General features: G+C 49.9%; 12 protein-coding genes across 12 annotated transcripts; 7 read left to right on the top strand and 5 right to left on the bottom strand.

Moving 5' to 3' along the window:
- Positions 1 to 113: 113 nt before the first annotated feature.
- On the top strand, positions 114 to 1779 carry cwc2 (active spliceosome conformation promoter CWC2; the record flags this gene model as incomplete). The annotated part of the gene is made up of 8 exons (XM_022627325.1): positions 114 to 502; positions 573 to 651; positions 710 to 734; positions 794 to 851; positions 907 to 1000; positions 1054 to 1096; positions 1179 to 1239; positions 1302 to 1779. The coding sequence occupies 8 exons, from the start codon at positions 114 to 116 to the stop codon at positions 1777 to 1779; spliced, it is 1227 nt and encodes a 408-aa protein (XP_022492331.1).
- A 435-nt stretch (positions 1780 to 2214) lies between these two features.
- cpcC (putative protein kinase (Gcn2)) lies at positions 2215 to 7294 on the bottom strand (the record flags this gene model as incomplete). Its single annotated transcript, XM_022627485.1, has 7 exons — positions 2215 to 2522; positions 2585 to 3023; positions 3073 to 3497; positions 3552 to 4557; positions 4609 to 4938; positions 4991 to 7045; positions 7109 to 7294. The coding sequence occupies 7 exons, from the start codon at positions 7292 to 7294 to the stop codon at positions 2215 to 2217; spliced, it is 4749 nt and encodes a 1582-aa protein (XP_022492399.1).
- A 493-nt stretch (positions 7295 to 7787) lies between these two features.
- On the bottom strand, positions 7788 to 8177 carry PENARI_c002G08143 (DUF4267 domain-containing protein; the record flags this gene model as incomplete). The annotated part of the gene is made up of 1 exon (XM_022627706.1): positions 7788 to 8177. One exon carries the CDS (start codon positions 8175 to 8177, stop codon positions 7788 to 7790), a length of 390 nt encoding a protein of 129 aa, XP_022492152.1.
- Positions 8178 to 8366: 189 nt separating this feature from the next.
- Positions 8367 to 10719, top strand: PENARI_c002G06228 (uncharacterized protein; the record flags this gene model as incomplete). Its single annotated transcript, XM_022627560.1, has 2 exons — positions 8367 to 8396; positions 8605 to 10719. 2 exons carry the CDS (start codon positions 8367 to 8369, stop codon positions 10717 to 10719), a joined length of 2145 nt encoding a protein of 714 aa, XP_022492669.1.
- A 497-nt stretch (positions 10720 to 11216) lies between these two features.
- On the top strand, positions 11217 to 11543 carry PENARI_c002G09646 (uncharacterized protein; the record flags this gene model as incomplete). Its single annotated transcript, XM_022627806.1, has 2 exons — positions 11217 to 11329; positions 11537 to 11543. 2 exons carry the CDS (start codon positions 11217 to 11219, stop codon positions 11541 to 11543), a joined length of 120 nt encoding a protein of 39 aa, XP_022492530.1.
- A 1443-nt stretch (positions 11544 to 12986) lies between these two features.
- gatA (4-aminobutyrate transaminase gatA) lies at positions 12987 to 14531 on the top strand (the record flags this gene model as incomplete). The annotated part of the gene is made up of 2 exons (XM_022627653.1): positions 12987 to 13237; positions 13286 to 14531. The coding sequence occupies 2 exons, from the start codon at positions 12987 to 12989 to the stop codon at positions 14529 to 14531; spliced, it is 1497 nt and encodes a 498-aa protein (XP_022492532.1).
- A 511-nt stretch (positions 14532 to 15042) lies between these two features.
- On the bottom strand, positions 15043 to 15640 carry spt4 (transcription elongation factor SPT4; the record flags this gene model as incomplete). The annotated part of the gene is made up of 4 exons (XM_022627639.1): positions 15043 to 15076; positions 15151 to 15203; positions 15308 to 15505; positions 15563 to 15640. The coding sequence occupies 4 exons, from the start codon at positions 15638 to 15640 to the stop codon at positions 15043 to 15045; spliced, it is 363 nt and encodes a 120-aa protein (XP_022492531.1).
- A 296-nt stretch (positions 15641 to 15936) lies between these two features.
- Positions 15937 to 17625, top strand: ppt1 (protein serine/threonine phosphatase PPT1; the record flags this gene model as incomplete). Its single annotated transcript, XM_022627947.1, has 5 exons — positions 15937 to 16086; positions 16178 to 16258; positions 16327 to 16762; positions 16812 to 17542; positions 17590 to 17625. 5 exons carry the CDS (start codon positions 15937 to 15939, stop codon positions 17623 to 17625), a joined length of 1434 nt encoding a protein of 477 aa, XP_022492161.1.
- Positions 17626 to 17849: 224 nt separating this feature from the next.
- PENARI_c002G03770 (damage-control phosphatase ARMT1 family protein) lies at positions 17850 to 19555 on the top strand (the record flags this gene model as incomplete). The annotated part of the gene is made up of 6 exons (XM_022627389.1): positions 17850 to 17871; positions 17920 to 17990; positions 18054 to 18184; positions 18243 to 18355; positions 18410 to 19269; positions 19325 to 19555. The coding sequence occupies 6 exons, from the start codon at positions 17850 to 17852 to the stop codon at positions 19553 to 19555; spliced, it is 1428 nt and encodes a 475-aa protein (XP_022492577.1).
- Positions 19556 to 21172: 1617 nt separating this feature from the next.
- PENARI_c002G08139 (uncharacterized protein) lies at positions 21173 to 21922 on the top strand (the record flags this gene model as incomplete). Its single annotated transcript, XM_022627705.1, has 3 exons — positions 21173 to 21294; positions 21361 to 21871; positions 21917 to 21922. The coding sequence occupies 3 exons, from the start codon at positions 21173 to 21175 to the stop codon at positions 21920 to 21922; spliced, it is 639 nt and encodes a 212-aa protein (XP_022492565.1).
- A 525-nt stretch (positions 21923 to 22447) lies between these two features.
- PENARI_c002G00223 (uncharacterized protein) lies at positions 22448 to 23059 on the bottom strand (the record flags this gene model as incomplete). Its single annotated transcript, XM_022627146.1, has 1 exon — positions 22448 to 23059. One exon carries the CDS (start codon positions 23057 to 23059, stop codon positions 22448 to 22450), a length of 612 nt encoding a protein of 203 aa, XP_022492872.1.
- Positions 23060 to 24784: 1725 nt separating this feature from the next.
- On the bottom strand, positions 24785 to 25645 carry PENARI_c002G08845 (uncharacterized protein; the record flags this gene model as incomplete). Its single annotated transcript, XM_022627753.1, has 2 exons — positions 24785 to 25026; positions 25537 to 25645. The coding sequence occupies 2 exons, from the start codon at positions 25643 to 25645 to the stop codon at positions 24785 to 24787; spliced, it is 351 nt and encodes a 116-aa protein (XP_022492948.1).
- Positions 25646 to 25855: the final 210 nt, after the last annotated feature.

Raw genomic sequence — 25855 nt, 5'->3', positions numbered from 1 at the left:
AACGAAATCCCGCACCCGCCAAGCCTTATGTAATCGCATCAACTGCCCGTCGATTTTCTAAAGCTCTCGAAGCTCAACACCGCCAACTCCCCCCAATTCACACACCAACAGCGATGGCAGACACATCCATTGCCGAGGCGCCCTCAGCGCCCGTATCAAACACCAACCCGGAACCCGTGGAACCCACCACCGAAGAAATGGTCGTGGCAACAACCGGCGCCGGAGGCGCGACAGCAGCCGACGGACAACTCGAGCCCGTGAAAAAGACAAAGAAGATCATTCGTCGCAAGAAGCGCCCTGCTCGAGTCCAGGCTGATCCGTCTACCGCCCCGAAATCTGAGCCTGCGGCTGCTTCAGGCGGTGACTACAATATCTGGTACAACAAGAGCGGCAGCGATAATGATGACAAGTACGGGCTTTCTAAGCCTGCGCCTGGTCGTTGTAATATTGCGAGGGATAGTGGGTACACGCGCGCTGACCGAGTACCCGGCTCTTTCTTCTGGTGGGTTTTTATCTTCCACTGTCGTGCCTTGCGTGCGCCGCAATGGACTCTTGCTGATTCTCATCTTTAGCACGCATTTTGCTTGGGGGACTTGTGTCAAGGGCCCAGAGTGCGAGTATTTGCATCGTCTGCCCACAATTCATGACTTAGTAAGGCTTCCTTGGATCTCTTTTTGAATGGCTTGTTTCTTACTGATCGTGCTTCTAGTTCAACCCCAATACAGACTGTTTCGGTCAGTATCGATTTCGATTTCGTGTGGTTTTTGAGGATAGGTTACTGACTCGACAACAGGCCGAGACCGTCACAGCGATTACAAAGAAGATATGTCTGGTGTTGGATCATTTTCTCGGTCAGTTGCAGGATCCTTGTTACAAATTCCGGCTAGCGTTGCTAACTTCTCGAAGCCAAAATCGGACGCTTTACGTTGGTCGTATTCACGTCACAGATGATATCGAAGAAGTTGTTTCCCGCCATTTCGCGGAATGGGGTCAGATCGATGTACGTTTGCTCGTCTAAATGACATCCGAATATCATGCTAACTATGTCTACAGCGCATCCGTGTGTTGACTGGAAGAGGTGTGGCATTCGTTACCTGTAAGTGTCCTGTCTTATTTTATTCTCCCCATTATCCTATGGTGTGGCAGTAATTGGACTGTCCGTACTAACAACATACTAGATACAAACGAAGCCAATGCACAGTTTGCAAAGGAAGCAATGTCTCGGCAAAGCTTAGACCAGTATGTTTCACCCGATATCTTCCATATTATCACTGTTTACCAATGTACTAACCCCCTTCCAGTGAGGAAATTATCAACGTCCGCTGGGCAACGGTTGACCCGAATCCCATGGCTCAGAAACGCGAAGCTCGCCGGTTAGAGGAACAGGCCGCCGAGGCCGTCCGCCGAGCTCTCCCCGCAGCATTTGTGGCCGAGATCGAAGGCCGCGATCCCGAGGCAAAGAAGCGCAAGAAGATCGAAGGAAGCTTTGGACTACAGGGCTACGACGTTCCCGATGATGTGTGGCATGCCAGGACCCGTCAATTGGAGGAGTCAACCCAGGAAATCGCACAGCTGGAAGCACCAGAACAGCCACTGATGATCGAACCCGCTGCAATTCCCGCGCAGCCGCAGTACGAGCAGCAAAACGGCGGCATCTTCTCTAGCTCAGCTGTGGCAGCACTCCGTGGTCTGAATGGTGGAACTGTGACGACTGCTGCAGCACCCAAAGCGGCCGGTGGACCGTTGGTAGCCTACGGCAGCGACGAAGACAGCGACTAATCGGGCTATATCCAGCATGCTCGACAAATAATTCATGATGTTTGTGATTTCTTCAATGTACAATAACAGCGATACCTCCTGGCAAAAAATCATTCCCTTTTCTCCGCGCACAACCTTCATGCTGGATATTCATAAATCTTTCTCGCATCATTCATCTCATCACTTCGCAACATATCACACACATCACACATCAACTGGTGGGGTATCATCCCTAGCACTCGCTAAACAGGGCATTGAGAGGAGATATAGTGTGTGGTCAAATAAAATGAACAAGAATTCCACCCATAAAGCAAAATGCAAACTTAGAACACCCAATACAGCCCCATTCCATACGAGGCCAATGCAAATTCCCCTCCCTCCTTTCTTTCCCTTTCCTATCCTATCCTTCCATATCCTACCTTGTCTTCTCATCCGCGAAAACAATCAGTCGTAAATTCATTTCTCGCTCGGGCCGAGATCGTAGTACACGCAGGAGCCGGTGCGGTAATTGAAAATGAAAGCGTTCGTGAACCTTTCCGTGCTGTCGTTTGTGCGGTTCTCAAGTGCCAGGTCAGTTAGTAGTTCGTACACTTGACTGAGATATTTGCGTTCGGTCAGTGGCGCGTTTTGGATTACGCTGCGCCAGCTCTCGGCGTCGGAGAGACGCGTGTTTCGGATGGCGTCTAGGACGTCGTCGCGGGTGTCGATTGCAGCTATTGGGCCGTTGCGGGCGTTTTCGGCGATGTCGCGTGAGCGTTGTAGGGCTGTATTAGAAAAGGTTAGTATAATATACTTTGTCGGACATGTGATTGGTTCATAGACGTACCTAGCTCGACGATGTTCCTTCTGTTTGTCTTCTTGCTTCGATGTTGTGGCGTAAGGATGCGTACATCATTTGCCCGTTCTTGAGAGGCGAGGGCTTCTTGCGTGCTTGATTGACGGGGCTGGCGTAAGTCAGCAGTGCCCTCGCGTTGGTGGCGCGCTTGCACTTCTGATCGAAGCCATGGTACAAGCTCGGTGGTGCGGATATCGAATTCCTCTTTGCGCATGAGGTTTCGAACTTTGAATCCACGGTCCTTGCTGTCCTGCTTGGCAATTACAATCCATCGGTGATTGGAGTCTTTGTGTTTGGCCATCAGTTCCTCGAGGGACGAGGCATCAACTGCGAGCTCCGCGCTAATGTCGTTTGACCAGAGTTCTTCAATGAGCTTTACTCCGGTCGAGCGGAGGACATCTGCATCGAAGCTGGCGACGAGTACATCACACTAATGACATTAGTAAGGACTGACACGGCGGATGCAGAATGGTATTTACCCGACGGTCTCCCCAGTACAGCTCAGCGCCAGATTCAGTCTCTTTTGGTGGAGCCTTGGCTTTCAGGTAATCAATCATCGAAGAGCTAAGGCGATCCGAACTGAGGTTGAATCCAACCGCATGCGCTTGGGGACGACTAGACAGGACCTTGGGCGAGAATTCCTGGATCAAGCCATCATATCTTCCTCCTGCGGCGAACACATCTCGTCGTTTGCTGTCGAAGACGCATTGGAACAGGATGCTACCACCATAAAACTTATCATGAAGACTGCTGAGAGGATTGATGTAGACCTTGCGCTTAATACCGAAGCTTTGCAGGTAGGTCATCAGCACGTTCAAGCGAGCGAATATCGGTGCGATCCGTTCGACGTATTCAGTTCCTTCCATAATGCTTTGCAGCCTACGTTGTGTCTCGTTCAAAGATCCTGCACAATTTATGTTAGCCTATTGACTCTACTCTCAATCAAACAATGACATACCTCTGAAGTCAAATCGAGCAAGGTCATCCAGCGACGTCGAAGCAACACCAATGGCCGGAGACCGAAGCTCACTTCGAAGCTTTTGCATTGTCCATTTGCCAACATTCAGTTTGCTGATAGTCTCCTTGGCCAGTGGAATTTGGGAAGGTGTGACACGACAGAATTCCATGATAAGTTGGAGCAAATCAGAGTGGTTGATAAGGAAGCACATCGGAGAAGAACGCAAAGGCGGAAATTCTTCAATGATCTCGTCCAGAACCTTGATAACTTCCGCCTCTTTCAGGGCCAAATCCAAGGTATTGTGGGAAACAATGTCAAAGTCCACCTCACCGTGCTTCCGTGGTTCGCTGCCATGAGTAGACTCCCGGTAGACCGTGCCAAATGCAAACGTCTTCTCCAGTGAGAGATCTTGTCTAGGGATCGCTCGTGCATTCGGAACTGTGAGGTCGAATGGCAGCTGTAAGAGATTGCCAGATGCATCCAGCAGGCGTGCAACAGGGGCAGTACTGTAATGCTGGGATCGAGGGAAAATCATTTGCCGTTGGGACTCCACGGCGCCATGTCTCCGGAAGATCGAGGTCAATTTCTTCTTGACCAGACCCTGGACAAGCAATTCATTGGCTGCAGGTGCCCCATGCGAGTCTATGTCCCAGGCGATATCCTCGAATTTCTTGGGTGACTGGGAGAAAATTGCCGATAAAATCTTCTTGTAATCGGGAGAATTGGGATCTGAAAGTAGATGCACAATGGCCCGTCTGAATGTCTCTTCCTCAACCTGAAGTGGAATTCTTCCACTTGAGAGAAGCTCCGCGGCTGTGGGACGTTCACTCGGGGTATGGCTTAACAGAGATTCAACAATTTGGCCTTGAACCACCTTATCAGACTGCTGGAAAGTGGGCGGAAGGGTGTGGTTTTTTTCTCTGATCTCTCTGAGAGTCTGGTCACGTTCCATACCGGTAGGCAATGGGTGACACATCTCAAAGAAGATAACACCAAGCGAGAACATCTATACAGCGTCAGCATTTGTATACAAATACCAAGAATATTGAATACTCACATCGACTTTCTCGTTGTAATGTCCCGATACAACCGATTTCATCTCTGGTGCAACATAGTAGGTCGTTCCAAGACTGCGAGTGAAATCCCCTTCGAAGTCCGCCGCTGCAGATGAACGAACACCAGTAGTGAATTGACCGCTTGTAGCGAGTCCAAAATCACCAATGCGAGGATTATTAGCAACATCAATGAAAATGTTATCCGGCTTCAGATCACGATGTATGATGCCGTGGCTATGGATGTGGCTGAGGCCATCGAGAATTTGCCGGAAAAGACGCCACGAACGATCAACGTCATCGTATAATCCATTCCTGATCAAATCTCGCAAGGTCTTGAGAACGTTAGTCTAAGATATTAAGCGAGTAATAGAATAGAGCACTCACATGTTTCTCGCAGTACTCCATTTGGATGTAGAGCGTAGTCAAAACAGGTCGGCCATAAGATCCAGATCTCGCATGGCTGAGCTCGGCGGCTTCATCTTCACTGTCAGTTTCAGTGTGATTGGCCCGGTAAATCTGAGATGTCTCAGCATGAGCATGATCGGATAACGTTCCTTCGTTGTCATCATCACTGTCCGAATGGGCAAACTCGATCTTCGGATATCCACTGGAGCTGATGAAATCGAGGCCTCCTGTGCTAAATCCGCGGTGGTCCTGACTAGCAAATGGGTCACCTTCAGTGGAGGACATAGCCTCTTCCTCAATGTGATTGAAATCTTCTTCTAGCCAGGCAGTGTAGTACCGGACAACATATGGATGGTTCAGTCGCGATAGTAACATGGTTTCAGAAAGAGTATCTTTCAAAGCCGCAGCAGAAGTTTGAGATATCTTCTTCACAGCATATAACCGACCATCGAGCTTGTTCCGTGCTTTCACTACCTGCCCATAACCGCCACGGCCTAGCTGACCTGCCTCATCAAAGTCTTGGTGGTACCGTGAGAAGACCGGTGTAGCCCCAAAAGAGTCGAGCCGGGGCCTTCTCTGGAGGGACACAGAGTTTGACCCTCTATCCCGCATTTTCAAAGGGGCATCCACTCGGAAGAACTCAGACGGTTGCAGTTGGAAGGCAGTTGGACGCTTTCTAGGGTCTGGGCGGAAGAATTCACGGAGCAAATCTTGCAGTGGCGGGGAGAGTCCCATTGACACCATCAACTGGTTAGCGGAGGTGTACCTCAGGAGGACATCTTTCCCGAACCCCATCTGGAGCAGCACAATTCCAAGATCCCAAACGTCAGTCTTCATGGTGGGTGTTGAATTGTCCTGCGTCAGCTCTGGAGGAAGCCAAAGCGGCGACTTGGATGCGGTCAAAGATGGCTTCCCACCAGGCGGTTCAGGCAAAGCATCCTCGACACTAGATTGCAGTTTCACAATGGTTCCACCCGAAGGGGTTCGGAAGAGCAATACTCGACTACATTGGATGCTTCCATGGACAAATCCATTGCGGTGGTAAAACTCCAAAGCCTCGAGTAGCTGAATCATCCAGCCACGGAGCATGTCGACAGCCACGGTCCCCACAATGTCAAGGAGCTCGGCGAGAGATCCTTTGTTTGCATACTCCAAAAGCATGAAGACGGTCCAGGAATTATCGGGTGAGTCAAAATGGCCAAGTGGGCGATTAATTTTGAACCCTACAAATTCAACCAGGTTCGGGTGTCTTAATCGCTTGAGGCCCTCCAACTTATCCTCACTGGTCCGCATCTGCTCTCGGAATGTTAAACCCTCAGATCCCTTCTCGTCGAGGAGAATCTCCTTCAAAATAAGTTGTGGAACGTGGCATCGGCTTTCGGAGACCACAGGCCTGACTGTGAACGTCTTCTTACCCTGCTGGCATTGCAGCATGGTTTTTCCATGGACGGCGCGGAAGATCAGCGGTTGCTCGTCGGTATCGTTGACGAGCAGTGGAGGGTCAAAGGAAATTGCCCCAGGTGTGTTCTCCACAAGGTCATCGACATCACTGTCGGCGCCAGTGCGACTTTTCCTTCGCATGATCCGGGCCTTGGTTCGTTGTCGCATTTTGTCTTGGAGCATTTCTTGTAAGGCGCGCTCTTCCTCTGCAGCTGCAGCTTGTTGTTTGCGAAGCTCCTCTTGCTTTTCTAGGTCTGCGCGTTGAAGGGCGGCCGCCTCTTGCTCCATTCGCTCCTCTTCGAGACTGGGAAGATCCTTGTCCTGCAGGCGTGCCTGGGCAACATCCTCCAAAACATCTTGAATCGATACCGCGAGTTCATAGATCATTTCACTCCCGAGCAGAGTTTTTGGTTTTTTGCGGAGTATATCTTGGATTCTGGAACGCGCTCCATCGCGGAAGCCATCGAGGTTTCCCGGCGAGAGATTGGGGACTGTTTTGGGATATGTGGCGGGCAGTTCGACTAATAACACAAGGAGAACATCAGGGTTCGAGGAAGATCGTAAGTGAAGCTTAAATGTCACATCGGAAGTTTGCTGGAGCGCATGAGTTAGTGGCACGAGGGACCCCAAACAGCCCACCATAAAGTGACAACCCACCTGCCAGGCCGACCGCCTGTTCTCAACTTCTTCAAAGTCATCGCCATAGATCGAGCGCAGGGCCTCGACCTCTGTCTGGTGGATTTCGCGGTAATTGGTTGTAGCTAAAACGGGGGACGTCACGGAGGAGGAGGAATCGGAGGTTTGCTTTCTGCGGGAGGGCTTCTTCCTCTGTTTGGGAGACATCGCGGGGCGTGGCGAGAGCCCTACATGCGTCCCTGACTGTACGACATGGAGGCTAGTAGTAAAGTAATATGGTGGTGAGGAAGTCAAAGTCAAAGAGAATTGGGCAGTCTTTTTTTCTTAGAACAGGCGGTCAGATGCGCGCCCTTCGGGTTATCGATAGTGGTGGACCTATAAATGACGTCCGGACAACAGAGGTGCATCGGCTCTTATTTGCTGTTATAACTACGGATTCTGTGTATAATCTATGCTCTAGTTTCATATTTTTACATTTCAAATGTCCATTGAAGTTGATTGAAGATGACTGAGGTTGAATTGACCCTACTTAGCATACCATGGCTTAGGCCATGCAAAAGAACCATTCTCCCTGCCCAACGGTGGACCCGGTTTTTCATGAGCTGGCGAGATTCAGCAGTGGCAATAGACACCGCAGGAGTCGATCACAATTTGTTTCACTGGGTTGGCGTGTGGGCTGCATTCCACGTGTACCTGGCCATCAGTCAAAGAGCCCGAGTAGCATGCTGCCAACTATAGTAATCATTGGCGCATATCCCCAGTGATTCCATGCACCCTGGCCATGCATCCAGCAAACAAAACCATCTGCAAATGCAACACTACTAGCGGCAATCAAGATCCAGCCCAGAGCTGAACGAGTACCAAAGTATGCGGCTGCATAGATTGCAGCACCCATGAAGATATCCCGGACTCCGTAGATTGCCATGAGACTGTCAAACATCTGCTTGTCCACTGCAGAGGTAGGGGGCTGGAACTCGAAGAAGGTGAGTGCTTGGGCTGGACGTAGAATGGCATTGATACCGAATGCGACGAAGATAGTTGCAAAAGTATTAGCGAGAATGCGCGGGCCAGGTGATTGAGAGAAAGTCATATTGCTTGGTTGTATGCAGTCTCAGGTGTGTGATGTGATAGCAGAGTGTCGCTGTCGTATGTCGGGGTGATTTGATGTCTGGGGATGATGTGCTGGGAGTGCAAGTTGTGGACCAATCAAGTCGGAATACAAGTATTGTTCCAGTCTTAAGCAGATCAATTCAAACCTGACCGAGTCACATCAAACATCATGGATGAGTTCTCTGTGCTTACATGTAGTGTAAGTGCTGAGTGCCAAGAGCCGTATCGATAAGATGATCGGCGCTTCTGCTTTTTCCGACCGCGCGACATAAACAAACCCTCCACTTCCTTACTTTGGCACTTTGGCCATTTAGATATGTTGGACTGGATGAAGGGGAATGAGCAAGGGGGTTGGTTCTATCATATTCGTGTCCCCTGAATATCTCCACTAACCATTATACTTAGAGGACTCCAAGCTGCTTGAACCCCCCGAGACTCCAGCTCCTGTCTTTGCAATTCGCGCCTTTAAGAGTGCCCTTTTTGGGACACCTGGAGCGGATGAAGAAGATGGAATACACGCGTCGAAACCAAAGCTATCCCCCCATCAACGAAGCAAGAGTGATACAATGAAGCTCCCGCCGCCTGATATCACGACAGACGCGAACCCAACGGGTGATGACGCGATGCTCAACCCCACTGGATCTCCTACGAAGAGCATTCTGGTCACCCCCGGGACGATACTAAACCGACGCAAGACTGTGTCGTTTGGAGAGAGTGTTGTTGACAATGAGGGGAAACGCCCTGGCTCGGCCAGCAAGCCAGCCAGAACTCCACCGAATCCGACTGGTAACCTCAGCGTCCAGTGGATGTCCGGCTCTTCGGATGGGAGCGGCAAACCACGGAGCAAACTCACCCAGACGCTCATGGATGCACGCGATAACGCGTCCAAGAACGTGGACTCCGTCCAGTCTGAAGAGACTGCAGGGGAAGTAAAACCTGCCAGCTCTCGAACGAAAGAAATTCCAGATGAAGATGTCACCGTCAACCTGGAGGACCCGCACTCCGAGTCGGGCAAATATTGGAAATCAGAATTCGACAACTACCGTGTGAGAACGAACAAAGAGATCAAAAAGTTGATTCATTACCGGTGCATTGCCAAGTCATATGCTCGCAAGAAGGACTCCGAAGCCATGCGGCTGGCCGATAAGCTTAAGGAGGAAGAGGAGAAGGTTGCAGAGATGGAGAGGCAGGTATCACGACTTGCTTCTACCATGGTTGGGGAAGGATCCAAGGTGGATAAGGAGCAACTGATCCAGGATCTGACCAAGCAGACCGCTCTTGCACTGCAATACAAGCAACAAGTCACGTCGCTGCGCAACGCCTTAGAAAAACACGACGTTGTGAGCGATGCGGCACAAATCACAGAAAAGAAGAAGGAAGAGACGTCTTCCGGGGCTCCCTCAGACGAGCTCCGTAAAGCGCAGCAAGAGCTAAAACAAGCCAATGCCAAGATTGAAGAAATGCAACGCCAACAGTCCGAGCTGGGCACACTCCAAACCCTCGCGCAAAGCTCAGAGAAGAAAGCTCAAACACTCGAGCAAGAGAACAACACGCTCAAGCAAACGCTAGCTCGAGTGAAGCAGGAAATGTCGCGGTACGAGGGTCGGCGCAAGGAAAAAGAAACGAAACTGAAGCAGAGAGAGTCGAGACTGGAGTTACGGGTCCAGGAATACAGGGAGAGACTGAAGACTGTCACCAAAGAGCACCGTGAATCAGAGGAAAATTTGAGAAATGCCTTGGACGCAGAGCGTCGCAGAATGCAGAAGCAAATCGACCTTTTGAAGTTGAGACTTGGCACGACCGAACCTTTCCCAGTTCTGCCTTCTACTGAGCGGCAATCTTTCAGCCCTCGCAAAGACCCCACGGGTGTGCAAGTGTTTGACTTTGCCGGCCAGGATCTTGAGCAAGAAGATCCAGCAGATCCAGAAGAAGAGCCCACAGACGACATCGAGCCGCCCCCAAGCCCGAGTCCACGGTCCAAGGTCCGTGAGTCGCGGCCTGCTCTGCGCAGTGCTACTTTGGGCACAATTGGCTCAAGGCGCCATCTCCGGAACACGGCCGCAGATGACGACGAGGTGACCCATTACCTGAACGAGATCCTGCCAAAGCCACGCCATGAATCCCACCACGTTGAATTAGACGGAGTTCCACCTTCGTCGCCTCCTGATATTTCAGCTCTCAAATCTCTAAACCGCACATATTCCAAACGACGGCTCGGTGAAAACCGTCCTACTCGAGCTCTCAATCTTCTCGGTGCAGATGACACCGGGCTCAGCAGCAGAAACACGCAACGAGAGCGAACACATATTAAATCAACTCTCGACTCCCTGTCTGATCTCCCGTCTCGCAGTCGGTATACAAACTACACAATCTCAGCTGGTGACCGAGTGGGCAAGCGGTACGGGTTGAACGACATACAACGAGGAGGTCTTTCTCCTGAACGAATTGCGGATGCCCAGTCCCGACTCAGACAGAAGCAAATCAACAATAAGTCCAGAGCACTCGGCAAGGAGAACGTGTGAGGACTTGGGCGGTGTCATTAATCTCTATTTGTTTTTGCTTCTTTCTATTTGGAAATACTGAATGGCTCTTGGAGCGTGCGATGGCGTTAGAGTTATGAGCGTTACTTTCTTATCCAATTCTCCAATTCTTGCTATCTACTTACGAGCGAAATTCGATTGTTTGGAATCATCCAGCCTCCTCGCTGCTTTACCAATACACATGTACTTGTACCTCTCAGTCGAACTACAGTACAATGTACACGCTATTGGGACCCCCCGTGGAGAACACCCTGTTGATCTCCACAGAAATCGCCCCGATTCCCCGCAAATTGACCCCGGCGACCCTCCAGAATTTACCTAATTGATGTGTCCAGTATTCCAAGCTTCAGAGTCTACCGGAACATGACGTGGTCCGAGAAAAAAAAGATATAACAATAGTCATCCCGCTCAAAATATAGATCACCCAACTTCACCAATCACCAGTTCTAACCCACCAAATCTTCTTAATGGTATACAAAATGCAGTACCTCTACCCAACCCTATCCCTCTCCCTCCTAGCATCCCTCGCCGCGGCAGGAGATATCGATGCAACAACCTCCCATCCCAGTGCAAACAAGTCTGCGCTCCAATCGTGAGCCTGACAGCATCCTGCGACGCAAAGACCCATGATGATGATACAGCGGAGTTGAACTGCATCTGCAAGGATTCCAAGGCTGCTTCGAGTTTGTCGATGTGTGATGCTTGTATTTCGAAGTATAGTAAGGATGGAAGGGATAATGGTTTGTTTTGTTCTTGTTTTTGTTTTATGTATTGGGAGTGTGGACTAACCTTTGTTTAGATGCTAATGATCTTGTTCAGTCTTGTTTTTTTACTACTACTTCTTTCGATCCTACTGTGACTGCCACTGAGACTTCGGCTGGGACTGGGACTGGGAATGGAGAAACAGTTTCTAGTGCCGGTGGCTCGATGTCAACTTCTACGGGTATAGGAAGAGCGAGTGAAACTGCGTCTAGTTCGAGAGGTTCTATGAGCTCATCGTCATCGTCTACATCTTCTTCTACACCCTCGCCTTCTAATTCGGCTGGTGGTATCTCTACCCTCTCGGTCAGTGTTGTTGTCTCTCTAGCTGCGGGCTTCTTTGCTTCTTTCTTGGTTTGAGAAGGTGTATGTAACCAATCCCTCGACTTTGGCGTTATTAGCACCACACTCTAACCAACTGAGTTATGGAACCCGGATTGTTAGAATCGGAGCACTAGTTGACATAATAACCGAAAGTCCATATCCATCAACCAGGGAAAAATCCATTATCGCCACCACACCGCTATTCAACCTAAAAAAATAAAGGTTAGGCGCAAAGGAACAGGAACAAAAAGCAATGGACTCGCGGGGAATCGAACCCCGGACCACTCCCATGCTAAGGGAGTATTATACCACTAAACCACAAGCCCAATTGATTGATTGGTCGATAATATTATTGCTTCATGAGCGGAAAGGGATTGTTTTGATAGTGGGGTGGGTCTCTTCAGGCCAATCGCCAAGCTCATGCAGCCCTACAGGGTCAATTGAGTCAACTAAGTAATGTGGAAAGAATATAGTTGCTTGGTAATACCTCTATGTGTTCATTCGCTACTCCGTCGGACTCGATCTGTTAACCGGTTTGCAGTATTTGAAGGTTGGTGGTACAGTTCATGGTTGAGATATATATACATTCGCAGCCCATGTTGAACCGGTATCTGTACAACAATATCCACAGCCCAGACCCAATGTGCCTAGTATAGATCTACGAGAGACGTATGACACCTAAAGTTGCGGTGAGAACCAAAAGATCACCGCATAATTATACTAACATATAACCTATGCATAGATACGGGAACGTGCCAAGAGTGAGATCTAGCTTATCAGTGATCGACAGGGAGAAGTAATGTACAAAAGAACAACGACACCCGCGTGACTCGACTCCAATTGAGCAATGTACAGTAATAGCTGTCGAGATGGAAACTCTTACCATATCGAATTGACTATAAAATCCACCAGCGTAGACTTTCTCAATCCGTCGACATTCCCCATCGGATCTTCGGCGTTTCGCTGTCAATGAGAGTATATGATTGGCTGAAACCGCCGACCTATACGCGGGGGGTAGATCTGAAGCTCCAGGATAAGACCGATAACAGTTGCCATATAAAACCCCCCGCGCATTTTTGTGTTCTCTCTCTGTCACACACCTTTGCTTTTCCGATTTTATACTCCCTCGGACAGCCTCCTATACTCCCTTCTCCCTATAATTCGCAATGGCCTCGGTTTTCCGTGCCAGCACACGGCTGCGCTCTGCCGCTCGCCTCCCTGCTGCCCGCTCTCTCTCTACCACTGCCTCTCTCCGGGCTTCTGAGAAGCCTTACTTTCCCAATGAGCCTACCGCTCCCTCTGTCTCCGGCACTATCCCCGGCCCTAAGAACCAGGCTGCTGCCGCCGAGCTCGATAAGGTCTTCGACGTTCGCAGCTTGAACATGCTGACTGACTACAACCAGTCCATTGGTAACTAGTAAGACAGCCAATTCCTCTACTATGACCCTTGTTAACATTTCAATAGCATTGCCGATCTCGATGGCAACAAGCTGCTCGATGTGTATGCTCAAATCGCCTCTATTCCCGTTGGCTACAACAACCCCCACCTCAAGGAGGTTGCTGCCACCCCCGAGATGACCTCTGCCCTCATCAACCGCCCAGCCCTGGGTAACTTCCCCTCTTCCGACTGGGCTCACGTCCTCAAGACTGGTGTCCTCCGCGCCGCCCCCAAGGGTCTTGACCAGGTCTTCACTGCCATGGCTGGCTCCGACGCCAACGAGACTGCCTACAAGGCGGCCTTCATGTACTACCGCCAGTTGCAGCGTGGTGGCCCCGAGGTCGAGTTCACTGAGGAGGAGCTGCTCTCCACCATGAACAACGCCGGCCCCGGCTCTCCCCAGCTCTCCATCCTGTCCTTCAAGTCTGCCTTCCACGGCCGTCTCTTCGGATCCCTCTCTACCACCCGCTCCAAGGCCATCCACAAGCTGGATATCCCCGCCTTCGATTGGCCCCAGGCCACCTTCCCCCAGCTGAAGTACCCTCTGGAGGAGCACGTCCAGGAGAACGCAGCCGAGGAGCAGCGCTGCCTGGCCGAGGTCGAGCGCCTCATCAAGGAGTTCCACAACCCCGTCGCCGCCGTCATGGTCGAGCCCATCCAGTCCGAGGGTGGTGACAACCACGCCTCACCCGCCTTCTTCCAGGGTCTCCGCGACATTACCAAGCGTACCAACGTCCTCTTCATCGTCGACGAGGTGCAGACCGGTGTCGGTGCCACCGGAAAGTTCTGGGCTCACGACCACTGGAACCTGTCCTCTCCCCCCGACATGGTCACCTTCTCCAAGAAGGCCCAGACTGCCGGTTACTACTACGGCAACCCTGCCCTGCGCCCCAACAAGCCTTACCGCCAGTTCAACACCTGGATGGGTGACCCAGCCCGCGCTCTGATCTTCCGCGGTATCATCGATGAAGTCGAGCGTCTCGGCCTAGTCGAGAACACCCGCATCACCGGTGACTACCTGTACGGCGGTCTCCAGCGTCTCGCCGAGAAGTACCCCCAGCACTTCCAGAACCTGCGCGGTAAGAACCAGGGCACATTCATCGCCTGGGACACCCCCAAGCGTGACCAGCTCGTTGCCAAGGCCAAGTCCTTCGGTATCAACATCGGTGGCAGTGGCGCCTCCGCTGTCCGCCTGCGCCCCATGCTCGTCTTCCAGAAGCACCACGCTGATATCCTGCTCGAGAAGCTCGAGCAGATCATTCAGGCCGTCTAAACTCAGTCCGGCAATGTCCTTTCTGAGTTATGACTTTTGGAAAATTGCCCGGGCGTTTGAACTTGATTTAATGAGCGTTTCTTTTACTATATTTATGACTGTTTTCTTTTCTTTTTTTTTCAATCTTGCTGCAACGAGTTTACGGCATACAAAATGGCCATGTACATTTCTAGACAGTTTGCTTGTCAATTGAATTATGACCCAAGAGAATTACCGAGACTTGTAGTGATAATCATCCCAGCCGCGGTTTTATGTTTTATGGTTCCAGAAAAAGGAATTTGGCACTGGTCTCATAAGCAGCAGTTTGGTCCTGCCATGCCCTTGTAATCCAATAAGTAATATGAAGAAATAAGAAAGTGTGCAATGCTCCATCCGAAACTCCTAACCAGCAAAATTGTCCAAACCATTTCCCACCCTGCTTATCGAATGGCGTGTGCTATAGGGGTATCCGGACCAGAATCGTATGAACAAGGGTGGGGAGGTCGTGTAGTGCCCGAGACCGGTAGGTACTTCAAGCATCCTCCTCGCCGGTACTTCCATCTCGCCTGTGACAAGCAGTCAGTATGAACCGAAGAAAAGAGCCACGAAGGTTGTGTTTATAGAGCTGGGGCGCACGCACGGAACATATTTGATTCCAGAGTCCTCAAGACTGCTGATGATGTATTCGGGGAGCTATTGACACGAACAGAATTAGCAACACTGCTCGACAGACTTGAGAGGTCCACAGAAATTGTATTCCATTGCACATCCCCTCAGAAATTGGAGACTTCACTCACCGAACCTGTCACCTTGGTCGCATATGTACCCGGCACATAGTTATCCAACCGCTGCCAGCGAGCAACCCAGCTAACAGCTGGATCTCGAACAGCGATTAAACCCTCAAAGACCTGCGACGTGCATTCTTGGATAGCGTCGTTGTTTCCGCGGAGCTGGAGGGTATTTTCGCAGTTCGGACAGCCTTCACGCATGAATTTCTGGAGTAACCGGGGTGGTCAGAGTAAGCTGCGGAAAGTAAGAGGAAGAGCTCATACATTGTGGATTTGGACGACGGAGCAGACCATGCAGGCACGCAGCGTGCGCTGCTGGTTTGGAGCGGCGTAGAAAGACATTGGTAAGCTGTAGAGGAAGGCAAGGAGGAGTGAAAGAGATCGGAGGTCGAGTCTGGATGCCAAGCCCCGTTGCGATCGGGGAAAAAGAACATGGGAGAACCAGGAACAAGAGACCCTTCGTTTTTTTTCTTAGCCGCCACGCTTAGTTCTCTTTCTTTTTCTTATTATTACCTTCTCTCTTATTCAGGAGCTTTCCATTCGGGGTTCTGCTCTCTTTCTCTTTGCTTTCTTTTTACCCTCTCTCCGATCCCGATCATCGCTTGTCTCGTGCCCCTCGCATTTTCCTCCGCCCCCCAATGGCTACCGATCAAGCAGCCGGCACGGCTCTCAAGGTGCAAGGCAACAAGGCCTTTGCTGCGCATGACTGGCCTACAGCTGTCGACTTTTATAACCAGGCTATCGATAAATATGACCAGGATCCGTCCTTCTTTTGCAACCGGGCCCAGGTGCGTTCCTGATACTCATGGTGGCACATTCTCGCGAGTCGCGTGTGCATTTAGACTGGAATGGTGTTTGCTGATGCGTCCCCTGCTACAGGCCCAATTCAAACTCGAGGCATTCGGTTTTGCCATCGCCGACGCTACAAAGGCATTGGAGCTCGATCCCAACTATGTGAAGGTCCGTCGCTACATATCCTGCAGATGGAGGTTGTGTGAGGATATATGCTGATTTTGGGTTTCTTCTAGGCTTACTGGCGCCGTGCCCTGGCTTATGCTGCCATTCTTAGCTACCAGGATGCTTTGAAGGATTTCAAGGCTGTTGTCAAGCGCGAGCCCGCCAACCAGAGCGCGAAGCTCAAGACTGCCGAGTGTGAGAAGCTTGTTCGTCGCATAAACTTCGAGAAGGCCATTGAAGTTTCGGATCCGCCCTCCGCGTTTGCGGACCTGGATATTGAGGCTATCAAGGTTGAGGATGGTTACGATGGTGTGCGCCTCGGCGAGGAAATGTCACAGGAATTCATTGATGACATGATTGAGCGGTTTAAGGATGGAAAGAAGATCCACCGCAAGTATGTCTTCCAGATAATCAAGGCTGTCAAGGATCTCGTCTACGCCGAGCCCACGATGGTGGAGATTGGCGTTGAATCTGGCAAGAAGTTGACGGTTTGCGGTGATACACACGGTATGTTCGGCCTACCACGGCATAGTTAAGCTGTTGCTAACTTGAACAGGCCAATTCTTCGATTTGCTTGAGATCTTCAGACGAAACGGCGCTCCCTCCGATACCCACGCTTATCTCTTCAACGGTGACTTTGTCGACCGTGGCTCCTGGTCTTGCGAAATTGCCTTGCTCCTATATGCATACAAGTGGCTGCGACCCAACGGTCTTTTCCTCAACCGCGGAAACCATGAAACGGACGATATGAATAAGGTTTACGGATTCGAAGGCGAATGTAAGGCCAAGTATAACGAGCGTGTATTCAAGGTGTTCTCCGAGTCCTTCTCAGCCCTTCCCCTGGCCACCCTGATCGGCGACAAGTACCTCGTCCTACACGGCGGTCTCTTCTCCGACGACAAGATTACCCTGAACGATATCCGCAAGCTCAACCGCCACAACCAACGGCAACCCGGCCAAGCCGGCCTGATGATGGAGATGCTCTGGACCGACCCGCAGACAATGCCTGGCCGTGGCCCCAGCAAACGTGGAGTCGGCCTCCAATTCGGACCAGATGTCACTAAGCGCTTCTGCGAGAACAACGGTCTGGAAGCAATCATCCGCTCGCACGAGGTGCGCATGGATGGTTACGAGGTTGAGCACGACGGCCGCTGTATCACCGTCTTCTCCGCTCCCAAGTATTGCGACTCGACCGAAAACAAGGGTGCCTACATTAACATCGGCCCTGAACTCAAGCTCAACTACGAAGTGTTCGAGGCCGTGCCCCACCCCGATATCAAGCCGATGGTAAGTTCCCTTTAATCTCAACTCAAGTTTCAAGCTAACAGTCCCAGGCATATGCACAAAACTCGCCTCTTATGGGAATGTGATAGGGAATCTGATTTGCAAGCGCGGCGTTGCCAAGAGATCTAGAAATGATGTTTCTAATGTATTTATGTGCATGATTGACGTGTTCCAACTTGTTCCCTGTACTGTAGTTGTGACGTCGCCGTTGTATACTTCACACCGCCCTTGCCCCGCGGTTTCCCCTCGATTCTGCCCCATGCATTTCTTTTGCTCTCCGATCTGGTAGACCACTTCACATAAAGCAGTCATGGAATTCGATCCTAAGACACGTAAGTGGTGTTTTGCCGCCCGATTGTATTCGTTGCTAACCTGATCAGCTCAATACCTCACTTCCGATAAGTCGAGCTTTGCCTCGGTCTCAGCGAATGACCGATGGCCCGTTATCATTGTAAGCTTACCTCGGACGACTAAGGCCTCGGTGTCAATTGCTGATTATATGTGATGGGCATAGACTGGTGCCATTGATGACCTGCACCGCACGGTCGTTGGTGTGGATGATGACGAGAAGGCCAATGAAGGCAAGGGTATCATTGCCAACATGGCTAAGTTGAAGTATGAGCTGCAGCATGACCGACAACTTACGTGAGTCTTCTCGTTCCACACCTTGAAGAGGAGACTTTTCTGACCGATCGACTGATAGCCCTTTGGACGACGACGGACACCCCGATATTGCCTCTTACAACCAGGAGCTGGAGCAGCGAGGAAACCCTCACTGGCACGACGTGCCCTGGCTGTACGCCGAATGCTACCTCTGTATGCAGCCAACTGAATGTAAAGTAAACCGATGCTGACCTGATATCAACACAGATCGCCGGATAGAAGCTCTCTTCGCATTGTCAAAGCACTGGAGGGGCTATGATGTGTTCGCCCGCCAGAAGATGGACACATTCAAGTCCTCTCGCCCTGCCGTACTAGAACTCGCCGCAAGATATCGCGAGCTAGCACAAGAAGCAGAGTCAGGCAAAGGAGCGGAAGGAAAGTCGCCTGAACAGGTTGAACAAGCCGAGAAGCTTCTCTTCTCAGAGATGTGCGAGATCTGCCTATGGGGCAATGCTACCGACCTTTCTCTCTTGACATCTCTCACATATGAGGATATCCAAAAGCTTCAAGGTTCTCAAGCGCGCAAGGACTCTCAAAAGAACATCATCGTCAACGACCTCGACGCCGCCTTCGACGCCATGCAAAAAGCCCGTAAAGAGAAGAAAGACGGCGAGCGCCGCGTCGACATTGTCCTCGACAACTCCGGCTTCGAGCTCTTCGTCGACCTAATTCTCGGCGGATACTTGCTCTCCGCAGGCCTGGCGACAACAGTCGTTCTCCACCCCAAGCGTTTCCCATGGTTTGTGTCCGATGTCACGCCGAAGGATTTCTCCGACCTCCTCAACAGCATGGTCGACCCACAAGCCTTCTACACAGCCGCCGATGACTCCGGCAAGACGTCCCCGCCACTTTCAGAGAAGGAGGTGTCCGACGTGCAGTTCCTCTTCGAGCAGTGGAGCCAGTTCCACCAGGATGGTAAGCTAATTTTGCGCCCGCATGCGTTCTGGACTACTCAAGGTGGTTATTGGCGTATGCCGCATGTTGCCCCGGAGCTGTTTGAAGATTTGAAGGAGAGCGAGCTTGTCCTGTTCAAGGGTGATTTGAACTACCGGAAGTTGGTTAATGATGTAAGTGGACTCTTTCATTCACGGGTGAACTTGAACGTATGCTAATAACATCCAGGCCGCATGGGATCCTACCACGCCATTCACAGAGGCTATCGGGCCCCTCGGTCCCAAGTCTGGTATTCGTGTCTTGGCCTTCCGCACCTGCAAGGCTGATACCGTCGTTGGCCTCCCCCCCGGCGAGGACGAGAAACTTCGTGAACTGCCTGGTGGCGGTGGCTCGGAGTCTCGCAAGTGGGCCTGGAGTGGTAAGTGGGCTGTTGTCTCGCTGTCTGATGGCAAGGCTTAGATTAGAGGCCTGTCAAGTTGCTTGGCTGGAAACTAGACGTGATTAGACTTATGTGCACGATTTGGAGCACCCAGTAGATGAATCTCTTGCGTTTGATATAGATGGATATAATGAGGCGAACAGAGTACAGTTGCAATAAATAATACAGCGAATAACAAATCGAGCCAAAAGCCATTCGACATTACTTTCCCGTAGAGTTGATTGGGGCAGTCAATATGACCTTTGTTTGCTCTTCTAGGGTCTCTCCCCCTCCTTTCTCTCTTGATTATTAGGAGCGAGAGTAGCTTTAGCTAGTAAATATATTCTATCCTCCTTTTACTTCTTAATTATCGGAAAGGGTACTACTATATATAGCTATTAGTTTCTAACTTTACCCTCTTCCATCTCTACTATCTTACTTCCTTACCCTCTTCCTTCTCTACTATCCTACTTCCTCATCCTCTTCCTTACTCATCCTCTCCTCCTTTCACCTATCCTTTGTCACACGACAAAAAAGACGACGCAGATCTAGGTGATCCTAACTGATGACTGACTGAATATCTCTATGAATCTGCTAACCTTTGAACAGAGTCGCCTCCTACCAAACAATTGCCACGGCTGGATACGATAGCCTACGACTGCCAACAATTGAGGGCGTTCCGATAGGACGGGTCTGAGAGGGACTACTCGAGAGGTCAAATGTTTGCAGAATTCGCTCGAGCAATTTCTAGTCTTCGCATTTGAACAAGGACACCGAGCGAAGGTCCTGGCAAAGCTCGCTCCCGATTCTCCAAGTCTCTATCTGCCACCCTCAGTTGGTGACATAGGGCAAATAACATCTGGGCATTCGTCAGACTTGAAGCCCCCGACCAGCAAACCAGACGCAACCAGGAAATTTGGACGAGCGCCGCAGGCTCCTTCTCTCGACAAGGTACTCAATCACTGACTTGTGATTTTCGATACCAACACAGATGTGTATCCAACGATGACATCGCATGAATTGAACGGCTGTTTGCCGTGTCATCAGCAGAAAGACTGGATTCCCTGATGATGGTGGTCGGATGCAAGAGAAGTATGTGGCAAGGTAGAACGAATTCTGGACAAGTCAAAAGCGCAGACACCATGGTCGATGCACAGGGGACTGGAAGACTGGTATACCGAGAAAGTCACGGTCAGCAAGACTGCTGCTAAGCGTAAGGCCGCTGGTGGTGAAGTCTTCAACTACCTATCGAAAGAGAAGATGAACGGAGATTGTCAAGACATGAGGAAGCTCCGGGGACAACCAAATGGAAGCTTCCTACCCGGCCAGCACCACTGTGCTGTCCATCTCCGTGAACCATTTGATCCGACCCCAATCTCGAGGTGTTAGCCACTCAAGACCTCTTTCACTCTTTGTCTGAGATTATTTTGACCCTTGGCATTTTGGTCCCTTTATTTGTTGAATGGGCTTTCATCGAGTACCTCTTTCATCTCATTATTTGCATAATCCCATTGTCTCTTTGATAGTACTGTCAAGTCCCTCACTGCCATGTCGCAAGTAAAGCTATTTAAGGTAGCCGGAACCACCCTATAGCTGAACACGAAAACAAGTTACATCAACAAATCTTTAAGACTTCAACGGAAATTGTCAACATCTCCATGGCTCCAAGTTACCCTAAGTGGGAGCCGAAGGCGGAAAACTTGCAAAAATGGTTGAACAACGCCAATGAACCCGGATGTCCTATTCCTAAGACCACGGTAACCATGGCAAATCTGCCGCCGTCAGAATATTTCATATATAGCAAAGCGGCATGTTTGAGCCTGACCCAATCTAATTGGGTCGCCAGTCTGGGTCTACCAGTCGAGACCTCAGTAGAGGACGCAGATTCTGTCTGTCAATTCCTTTCACTTCACAAGAACGAACTCCCATGGGCCCACTGGTCCGGGCGAATTGGTCCAGGAGTGATGATCATTGAATGTATCAGGAGAGAAAATGACTCAACCGCTCCATGGATTTCCGAACTAACCAAGGCGATCTATGAAAACTACTCCTCACTGAGTGACTTGCGGTACGTATTTCTGACCGATGTCCAGAACGAGGACACGGTAGAGTGTATCACGACAATTTGCCACACTCATCGACTTCCATATCCAAGCGATGATGACCATGGAACGTGGCCTACGGGAGTCTGGATGCCTCCATCGCCGGAGTTCAATGCCTTGCTGGGTACGCGACTTGGCAAGGTTGTCGCATATTTCATTCTAGGTGCGTATGGCCAGGGTGTCAAGCGAATTGCTAAAATCACATTCTTCAACGCGAAACGCAAACAGCTAAACCTGCGGTTCGACATTGAGAACGTTTGAAATTCTCCTCTCTTTAATGTTGCTAACTTTGCTGACAAGTTATAGATTATTTCTTTAGATTCATGGCGATATCTTGCCACAGTGTTAATTGGGTATTATTCGCGTTGTGCTAGATTGTTATTAGTTCTCAAACGCTTTTTTTGTATGAATATACACCATCGGTACTCTACAGTAAACGTAAAATGTAAACATGATAGGGCGAATCACCAAACTTATTTAGGATACGAGCTTAGAGACATGATACTCAAGGACATCCTATGGGCTTATTTTAGATTTATCAATGGCTTACTATGATTCTAATAGAGCGAAGTACACGTACAGTAGATATTGGTAATATAAATACTACGCTTTCCCTGAGATAGTAAGCCGGTCCGTTTATCATAAAGGGGCGGTCTATTTAACATAGCCCTTTAAAGATACCAAACAATGACGGCAGTGTACTAAATACTAGATAGGCCAAAGTAGACGGACCACTAGGTACCTAACTATCATAGAGGAAGAGGAGTGACACTAAGGTCTACTATAAAAGGTATCGTAAAACGTACATTCAAATTATGATAACTTATCCCTTCAAAATGCAGACGATAGGCCACCACCACCCGCAACATACGAAGATTCCCCCTTCTCCCGCCTGGTCTTTTCCCTAAGAACCAGTGCAGTAACAAGAACCATCAAATCAAAGCTCTCACCCCAGAATGCATAAACATTCACGTACCCATCTTTCTGCACACGACCACCACCAGGCGAGAGAACCGCTAGAACCTGGTTCTGTTCGTCAACCATCTTGTGGCTCCCAGTCGGACCGAAGCTCTCATGGGATTCTGTGTTCTTCCAAGTGAAAGTGCGATTTTCGCCGTGGATATCCATTTGGAAGGTGTGGCGGGTTGAGAGGAAACCCTTCTTGCTTAGAGTGGTAGTGCATGTTGCCTTGTCCGAATGGCTTGGATCACCTAGGTTGATCTTGACGTCTGATGAGAAGCGAATGAATTTGCCAGTTCCTGCGACTGGACCATTGGTGTTCGTTCCGGCGTAGAAAGTAAGTTCTGGTTTGTCTGGCGTGGAAGTTGAGTTTTGGACGTGGTATATGGTTGAGCCGTCGGTCACGATTTGGTATTCAGAGTTCCAATTACCACCAGCGATTTCGTACTGGGTGAATTCCAATTTGCTTGAATGTTCCAGCATGGTGATTGTGGGGCCAGTTTTTGTTGGTGGACGTGGCTCGGAGTATGTAGGAGGCACCCTTGGGTTCTTATAACCAGCAAACCCGACAGAACCAGATATCAGATACTAGAGACATCCATGATGAACTCTTCGCACTAGGTCGAGGGAAAGGGCAGTGCTGACCCAGCCCCGATGTGGATGTCACGGGGCACGGAATACGGAACGCCCCGTTCAGCCTATCTACTTAGTTACCTCTGCCACTTCTTGGCCTTCCCTTTCCGTTTTAGTGCTCAGACCTTCCGCTTTTTGGTCACTAAATCCTAGCAGAGAACCCTGATCATGTCGCCAGTAACGGGCGGGTCCGCCACAGTCAATATGTTTTGCATAGTTGCATCCTATATGATTGGTTCAAACCTGACCGCTAGTAATATTAATTGCTTGGCAATATCTCTTTCACATTCTTCCATTACGCCACCGTTCTAACATAATTCTCTACCAAGCTACGCATCCTCCGAGCTACGTACTTTAGAACACCATAGTAAATAATATAATAAATTTTTAGCCCTATAAGTAGGTTTAATATAATCTAAATAGCATTACTATCTCTTAAAATCTTCTATAAATATCGTATTTACTATAGTGATCTAGAAACGATTGCGAAGAACATTAAGAATAAATACAACTTCCGAAGGGTGACATTACCTCTAAAACACTTGGCACCTTCGGATTAATTCTTTACTGTGGCCCGAAGCTCCTACTGTGGCCCGAAGCTCCTACTGTGGCCCGAAGCTCCTACTGTGGCCCGAAGATCCGACTGTGGCGGACCCACCCGTTACTGGCGATGTCACGTATGCTCTCAAACCTAGCACGCCCCTGAGCGCCCTGATCCACTCACTGATCATCACCTAAGTGCCTTGGTTCGCTTACTGAGCATGAGCTGAGCGTAGGCATAAGCGGCCTGGGTAAGCAACATCAATAAATGTAACACGCTAGTTATATACGTGACTTTTCTCTAGCTGGGTCCGGGTGGGGATGGGTGACCTAGTACTGGGTCCGGGGCCCTAACGGTTATAAATTAAGTGAGTAGGGAGAAATGTTGGAGTTCCCCACAGCTCGGATGGGATTGGACCTCGGCTGGGCTGATGTCGACACTCCGTATTGTTCGGAAAGTAATCAGGACTGTATCGGGAGGTGATCGGCTCCCAGTGTAGTTCGCTAAGTCTATATCATACTATGTAGTGTTCCTGGGATCACTTCCTCTACTGTGTGCTAAGTCATAAACCCTTAGGTTACCATCGTTACGCACGACTAATTGGTCGTGGTATGTTGAATAACATTGTTACTTAAGTAGGACAGGGGGCAGGCTGGTTCTTATTTAGATAATTGAGACATTCAGATTTGACATCATTCTAGCAGAGGTGTCAAGTGTCACAATTTCCTACCGCTCTCAGTTACTTGCACCAAAGCCTCCTTCGGGTGGAACCGTAATCAATATCCTGAATTTGAGCTTCAGGCGGCCAGATAAACACAGAGGGATACATCTCCCTTTTTGGGAGGGAATGCACAGGGAACTGTTTTGCTAACGCAACTATGTGCGCGGTGGCATAGAAATCAGCAATTTCAGGCTTTCCGGGTAGATGTGAGCGCCATGGCGCAATAACAGTTCCATGATGCCGCTTTGCCCGCAAGAGATTGCTAGGTTGATAGCAGAATGGCGGAGGGTTGGTAAATCAGGATCCAATCCGTTTACCAGGAGAAGGGTGACGACTGAGTCTTGACCAAATTCAATTGCTTTGACGACGGCCTTTTCTTGGTCAAAGCTGCAAGCTCCAAAAGATTGGAACGGCAATTCTCAGCTCCGTACTTGGCGAGTAGCATTTCTAGCGGTTTCTTGTTGCTTTGCAAAATAGCTTCATGTAAATGTTCCTCATCGACATCGGCGCCGTGGGCTAAAAGCGTCTCGATGAGCTCATCATGGCCTTTCCCAACTGCTAAGTGTAAGGGAGTCTTCCACAGAACCCCGTTTTGAGATCAATGTTGGAGCCGTTGTTAAGCAGAAAGTCCACCAGAGTCAAATGGCCGTGGGTGGCTGCCACTGATAGTGCTGTTGCTTCGTGTCCTCTTCCTCCATGCCGGTTTATAGGCTTCCTAGGAACATGCCGTTCAATATACCTGTGGTTGATATCTGCTCCATAACCAAGGATCATCGATACTAACGCTGTATCACCGGATACAGCAGCAAATGGAAGAGACGAAGAAGCATAGTCGCTGGGGCTCGAAGAAGAATACAACAAGTATTCAACCACCTGCGTTTGTCCTCTTAATACAGCCTCTTTGACAGGAGCCAACGTGAATATAGTATCCTTATACATGGGAAGTGTCGACACGTTAGACAGGACCTTGATGACCAAGAGAACTTGTTTTTCGCCGCTAGGTGCGTGGGAGTTTCACCGAGGTTGCTCTCAAGGTCTGGTTCCGAGCCCGCGCTCAGTAGATACTTGACAAGCGCCGAATGCCCATGTTCCGCAGCATCCAGTATCGGGTGCTCCAAATGACACGAACACAGGACCTGGTTTCCAAATCTGTCTGGGAGGTGTTCTTGGTCATGGACAGGTTGGCCTTTCACATGGTATCCCTCTTTGATGACCTGAGCTACCGCAGGGATGGATCTTAACTTAGCTGCCTGAAGAATACCATCCCCGTTATGATGGCGAAGGTTGTATCGATACAACAGGTGTTTTAGCAGATGATAGAAGCGGTGGTTGACTTTTAATCAGCGCTTTGAGATCTTTTTGTGATTGTAATTGCTGCGCAATC

The sequence above is a fragment of the Penicillium arizonense genome (genome assembly GCF_001773325.1).
Source record: "Penicillium arizonense strain CBS 141311 chromosome Unknown PENARI_contig002, whole genome shotgun sequence".
Classification (NCBI taxonomy): domain Eukaryota; kingdom Fungi; phylum Ascomycota; class Eurotiomycetes; order Eurotiales; family Aspergillaceae; genus Penicillium; species Penicillium arizonense.
The sequence above is the reverse complement of the archived record's forward strand: the minus strand, read 5'-3'. Positions and strand labels throughout refer to the sequence as shown.